General features: G+C 49.6%; 1 protein-coding gene across 1 annotated transcript; it reads left to right on the top strand.

Annotated features, from left to right (window-relative positions):
• The first annotated feature begins 992 nt into the window (after nt 1-992).
• On the top strand, nt 993-3,639 carry Adgrd2 (adhesion G protein-coupled receptor D2). The gene is given in 8 exon segments (XM_042055396.1): nt 993-1,075; nt 1,762-1,808; nt 1,811-1,845; nt 1,848-1,892; nt 2,707-2,757; nt 2,759-2,811; nt 3,011-3,113; nt 3,364-3,639. Coding segments are annotated over 8 exon segments (693 nt in total).
• The last annotated feature ends 2,322 nt before the right edge of the window (nt 3,640-5,961 follow it).

Genomic DNA, 5,961 nt, shown 5'->3' with positions numbered 1-5,961 from the left:
CTGTACTTCCTACCTGGCTACTGGCCAATGAGTGTTTATTTAAAATATAATTGACAAAATATAGACCATTGTCACACAACACCCCCATTTGTCAATTCTTTTTTTTTAGATTTATTTATTATGTATACAACATTTTGCCTCCACATATGCCCCTACACCAGAAGAGAGCACCAGACATCATTACAGATGGTTGTGAGCCACCATGTGGTTGCTGGGAATTGAACTCAGGACCTCTGGAAGAGTAGCCAAGGCTCTTAACCACTGAGCCATCTCTCCAGCCTGTCAATTCTTATTTTATTTTATTTTATTTTATTTGAGAAAAGATCTTGCTGTGTAGCCCCGGTTAATCTGAAACTTGCTATGTAAACAACACTAGCATCAAGTTTAAATAGGTACACAGCCTCTGCCCCTAGATGCTAGACTAAAGGCACACACACCACCATGTCCAACCCCAATTCAGAGTTCCATGCATTCATTATATTAAGGTTGATAAATTATGATTTTTTTACATTTATTTATGTGTGTACACATGCATGAAAATACTTTACATTAGCCACACCAGTGTGTATGTGAGTTTGTGTATGTGTGTATGTGTGTGTGTATGTATGTGGGTGGGTGTGCGTGTGTGTGGGTGTGTAGGTCAGAGAACAACTTACAGGAATTAGTTCTCCCCTTCTACCATGTAGGCCTTAGGGACTGAACTCAGGTCATCAGACTTAGTAGCAAGCCCCCTTACCTGCTGAGCCATCTTACCAGAATTGTTTTTTTATACAAAGTGAGAATTGGGGATCTAGTTTCGTTCTTCTACAGGTGAGCATCCATCTTTCTCAGCAGCGCTTGTTGAAGCAACTGTCTTTCCTACAATTTATGCTTGTGGTAACTTTGCAGAAAATCACATAATTACACACACGTGCATGCACACACATGTACACGCATGCCCATATGCATGCACACACTCACATGAACACACACACTATGTTTATACCTGCCCCATGCTCCTGTACACATTCCTACCCCGAGGTCTTTCCACAGAAGATTCTGAAGCCTGTCTGTTCCTTTGGAACTGCAGTGTCAAGTGAGTTCCATATTCATGTATTTATTTCTGTCTTTGTATGTGTATGTTGAGAGTGTTGGTCACAAGTTGTTACAGATGATGGTTAAATAAAAGCATTAAACAAAGGAGTGTTTGTTTTTTTAAAAAAAAAACAGGAGCCGGGCGGCAGTGGCGCACGCCTTTAATCCCAGCACTCGGGAGGCAGAGGCAGGCGGATCTCTGTGAGTTCGAGGCCAGCCTGGTCTACAAGAGCTAGTTCCAGGACAGGCTCCAAAGCTACAGAGAAACCCTGTCTCGAAAAACCCAAAAACATAAAAAATAAAAAAAAAAATAAAAAAAACAGGAAAGTGCTATGGGACAACAGTCTTGTATCCTATAAAGATTTGCCACTTGTATTGTTTTAATAAAATTCTGATTGGCCAGTAGCCAGGCAGGAAGTATAGGCAGGGAAACCAGGCAGGAAGTATAGGCGGGGTGACGAGAACAGGTAAATTCTGGGAAGAGGAAAGGCTCAGTCTGCAGTTGTCACCCAGACACAGAGGAAGCAAGATGAAAATGCCTCGCTAATAAAACTAAGCCACATTACTAACACAGACAAGAATAATGGGTTAATGTACAATGTAAGAGTTAATAAGAAAGTCTGAGCTAATAGGCCAACTAGTTTATAAGTAATATAAACCTCTGTGTGTTTCTTTGGGACTGAACAGCTGCAGGAACCTCAGTCAACAGGGCTCCTGGGCCACCAGCGGCTGCTCACGGTGCACCTGAATTCTACCACCTGCTTCTGCAACCACACAGCCCTAGTTTTGCCATCCTGCTGCAGGTGTTTGAAGTCCAGGTGAGCAAGGGAGAGACAGGGTAGCCACAGCTGCAAAGGGAGGTTATTGCAGGTAGCAAGGAAGGAAGCCATGCCAACTCATCCTGAGATCCTGCACAGGCAGTTGGAGGTGAGTCAGGGACCAAGGCCCTGCTGGAAATTGGGCTTGGAGAAGACCCATGTGGGGAAATGGTTGGGTGTCTGGTAGGGATGTATGGAGCTATGGGCTCTAGGATCTAGGGTTCAGGAGGTTGTCCTGGTGGTCATGGGGAGCCTGCAGATAAATCATAAGCCCAGAAGAGTGTGAGAGGAAGAGGGGACTCAGTCAGCGGGAAGCAGACTCCAAAGCAGGCCAGGCAAGATGGACTCCCTGGAGCCAGAAAGGAACCCAGTGTTCCTGTGCTAGGAGGTCAAGTTAGACAGCCGGTGTTGTGAAAAGACGCTGGTCTGGAAGAGGCAGGAAAACTTACATGCTTATGCCCTGTAACTGTCACATCATAACCCATTGGTGGCCTCATTTCTAACAGTTGTCTGGGATCCTTATGGTATCACCTGCCCCCTAGGACCATCCCTAGGTGTGTCACTCACTTCCAACCCAGGACTCTGCTGGGTCAGGGGAAGCTTACCTGGAGGGGTAGCTTTTAGGGAGATCCAGCAAGAAAGATACACTCAAGTGCTCATTTATTAAACATCTACTGTGTGCAGGCCTGGTCCCTAGTGGTTAGTACCATTGCCATCCTTGATCCCTGAGGAAGACTTGAAGTTCCCAGGCAGGGTGAGTCTGGTGCAAACCAGGATGGGGATGGATTGATTCCTCACTGTAATTCCCTGTCAGGGAGGTCCTGAAGAGGCATCGCTGCTGAGGACTCTGTCATTTGTGGACTGTGGGCATGTCCCTGTGTGCTCTTGCCACCACCTTCCTACTCTTCCTGGTGGCTGGGTAAGGAAGTGTCCCATATCAGGGCTCTATTTGTCTCAGATTCCATAGCAATCCCCATGATTGGCCTGGGGCTTCCCCTAGGGTGAGCTGTGCCTCTTGCTGCCTGTTTGAGCCCAGTAACAGGGGACGCAGACAAGACTAGGCTGAAGGGCTTAAGGCTCATGATGCTGCCCTCACTAGCCAACCCTTCTGCCTACAGGGTCCCCACTTCTAAGTAGACCACAATTCACAAGAACCTCATTCTTTCCCTGACCTCTGCTGAGGGCTTCCTCATGACCAGTGAGTGGGCGAAGGCCAACATGGTGGCAGCCAACTTGTAAGCTCTGGGACCAGCAAAGCATGGGAGGCCTTTCCGTATCTCCTCCCACTGTTATTTGCTGATGGCATCCTTGCCCTGGTAGGGAACAAATCCCAAAGAAGAAAGACCCAGATGGCACAAGTACAGAGCCCTTCCCCTGACTCCTATTTGGACAAGAATGCCAAACCTGGTCCTGGGATCAAGCTGAGTTGTGCCCAGAGCTGATCTCAGTGGTGACCTCCATCTTTCTCCAGGTGGCCTGTGTGGCTGTCACAGCTGCCATTATCTTCTCTTTCTGGCTGCCTTCTCCTGGCTGCCAATGGAGCAAGGTGGTAGCTGTGAGCATGCACCCAGGCCCCAGGATGAAGATGCTGCAGGCTGGGCTGAGGACCCCTGATCCCATTTCTTGTTTTTTTCTCCATTGCTTTCCAACACTGCCCCACACCTTGACCCATCCCCAACCCATCAGTACCATTCACCATCCAACAGCACCTCAGAACTGCCCAATACATAGCACCCAGCACCACTGAGCACTCAGCACCCATCACAACCCCAGACTGCTTCTCCCAGCAGTACCTAATACTCGTCTCTAATGTGAGCTCAGTTATTAGACTCTAGCTTTCCCCAGCCTTTTTCTCTCAAGCCCTGCCACTCAGCAGCCTCAGCTCCCCACCTCCACTGTTGCTCCTAATCTGAACCAGCTAACACTTGCCCGTCGCTACCCTTCCTGCTCACTGGCTCCCATCCCTAAGGCTTCAGGCCAGTCGTGACTCTCATTTTGCAACCAATATTATCCCTCGCCACACACACACACACACACACACACACACACACACACACACACATGCTTAGCTATGGTTCTCAGATTGACCCTGGGATACCAGGGGACAACTGTGGGCTGGATTCTTGAGAGAAATGGGTGGTGGCATGGCCTGAGGTCATTTTTTCCTTCCTTAGGCATTCCTGTGGCCATTGTGGCCATTTCCCTAACAGTGCAACCTCATGACTACATGACGTCTGGACGTGATGGTGAACTTGGAGGTGTGGGTGCCACAAGGGAAGGACATATCAGGAAGAGGGGATTTCCCTTGCCCTCTGGCACCCAACCTCCAGGCCAACACCTGCATCCTGGTCCGTGTGGTGATGGTCACCGTGTCCAGCGCCCACCATCATGAACGCATGCTGAGCCCACAGCCTGGTCTGCAGCAGAAGATCAGGTTCCGGATGTGATGAGTCCCAGCAGGGAGACAGGATGAGATTGGGGTGCAAGGCAAGCTGACACCCCACATGAGCCCAGTTGAGTATGGTGAGTCTGTGTTGGGATGTGTGGCCAAGTGTGAGTGAGACCTTGTGAAGCAGAGGAGCACATGTGTCCTTACTTAGATGGCACTTATGCTTGGGCACTGTGTCTACCAGCCACTGTCCTGGGGCCTCACTCTCTGCAGAAGGTGCTGAAAGTTAGCTTGAGACAAGACAGGAGGACTCCCCAAGTCAGGACATCCCAGTTTAGGGTCAGGGGAAAGATCCAAATCTCCAGCTCTACCAAGAGCCCTTCCTACTCCCCATGGCTGCTGGAGCATGATGGGGTGACCTCCTTCATGCCCTTTTTCACTTGACCCATCCCCATACAGCATGACCACTCAAGTCAGCAATTCCCTGGGAATACAGGGAGCCCAGGCTCCTGGAGAAGGGGTGCAGAGCCTTCCTGGCTCGGCCCATATCTCTGCCCAGTTCTGGGCAGTTGCTCTCATTTTTGCAAACTAGGCTTGGGGTGAAATCTCATCTCTCAGTACTACCACCCCTACTAAGAAGGAAGGAAGGTCTATCCAAGGGCTTTGCAAAATGTTCTTCCAGCCAGCAGCTGCAGGCCCTCTTCCTGGCTACTGCTTCATCCACCAGACCTGAGGGAGCATGCTGGCCTCTCAGATCTGCTTCCTTTCCTCATGGGGCTCTGGTAAAGCCGGTGCTGGCTCTGCTACCTGTCCTGGGCTGACCTGACTGGCTGGCTTCCTGGTACACCTGAACCCAGCCCGGGCCTATGCTGCTGTGGGCCTCAATTCCTTTCAGGTATTTCTAGACCCTGGCCATGTAGGATGGCAGAACTCTGGTTCACTGAGTGTGTATGCTTTGCCAGAACTAAACAGGGGGTAAGGCTCAATCACAGAAAGCATTCTACAGCAAAGTGGAGCATGCTACAAAAAAAGAAAAAAGAAAAAAAAGGACATGGCAAGTGGTGTCCTCACATCCACAAGTAGGACATGAGAGAGGACTTTTGGTTCATTGGACAGCTGAAGAAGCTGAGTCCTACCAAAGGGGAAGTCAAAGGTCATGGTATCTGGACCCCTTCAAGGATCACCAGGACTCTCTCTCCTTAGGTGACCCTAGGTCACTGCAGGGTTGTCTCAGGCCACCTAATCTGTGAAGACAAAGGTTTAGGGAAGGGTTCAGTCAGGAGGCTGATATTTAAGTCATACAATGAAGCCATCATGGGCTTGGTGGCAGAGAAACTGAGTGTCCCTATCTACAGGATTTACAGATCTGTTAGGGACCCAGACTGGGACAGATGGTGCCATCTTGGGGGCTAGGTGGTAAGAGGATGAGGGCCCCAAGGAGTGGTCCCTACCACTGCTGCCTTGTCCCACGGGGGATGGTCCCCTTTTTCCATGCCAGATCTCCCTACCCTCCCTCCCATTCAGGGTCAAAAAGAAGAACAGATCAGGACAAGACTGAACAAAGGCATGCTCCCAAAATCAAGGGCAAACTCTGTCTAGGGCCCTGTGTCCTCAGAGCAGCAAGATGCCCTTGGAGATGAGGTCTAAGCCGGTAAATCCTGCTTCTGATGCCTGTGAGAT

This window comes from Arvicola amphibius, chromosome 7, assembly GCF_903992535.2.
Source record: "Arvicola amphibius chromosome 7, mArvAmp1.2, whole genome shotgun sequence".
NCBI classification, from domain to species: Eukaryota; Metazoa; Chordata; class Mammalia; order Rodentia; family Cricetidae; genus Arvicola; species Arvicola amphibius.
The sequence above is the reverse complement of the archived record's forward strand: the minus strand, read 5'-3'. Positions and strand labels throughout refer to the sequence as shown.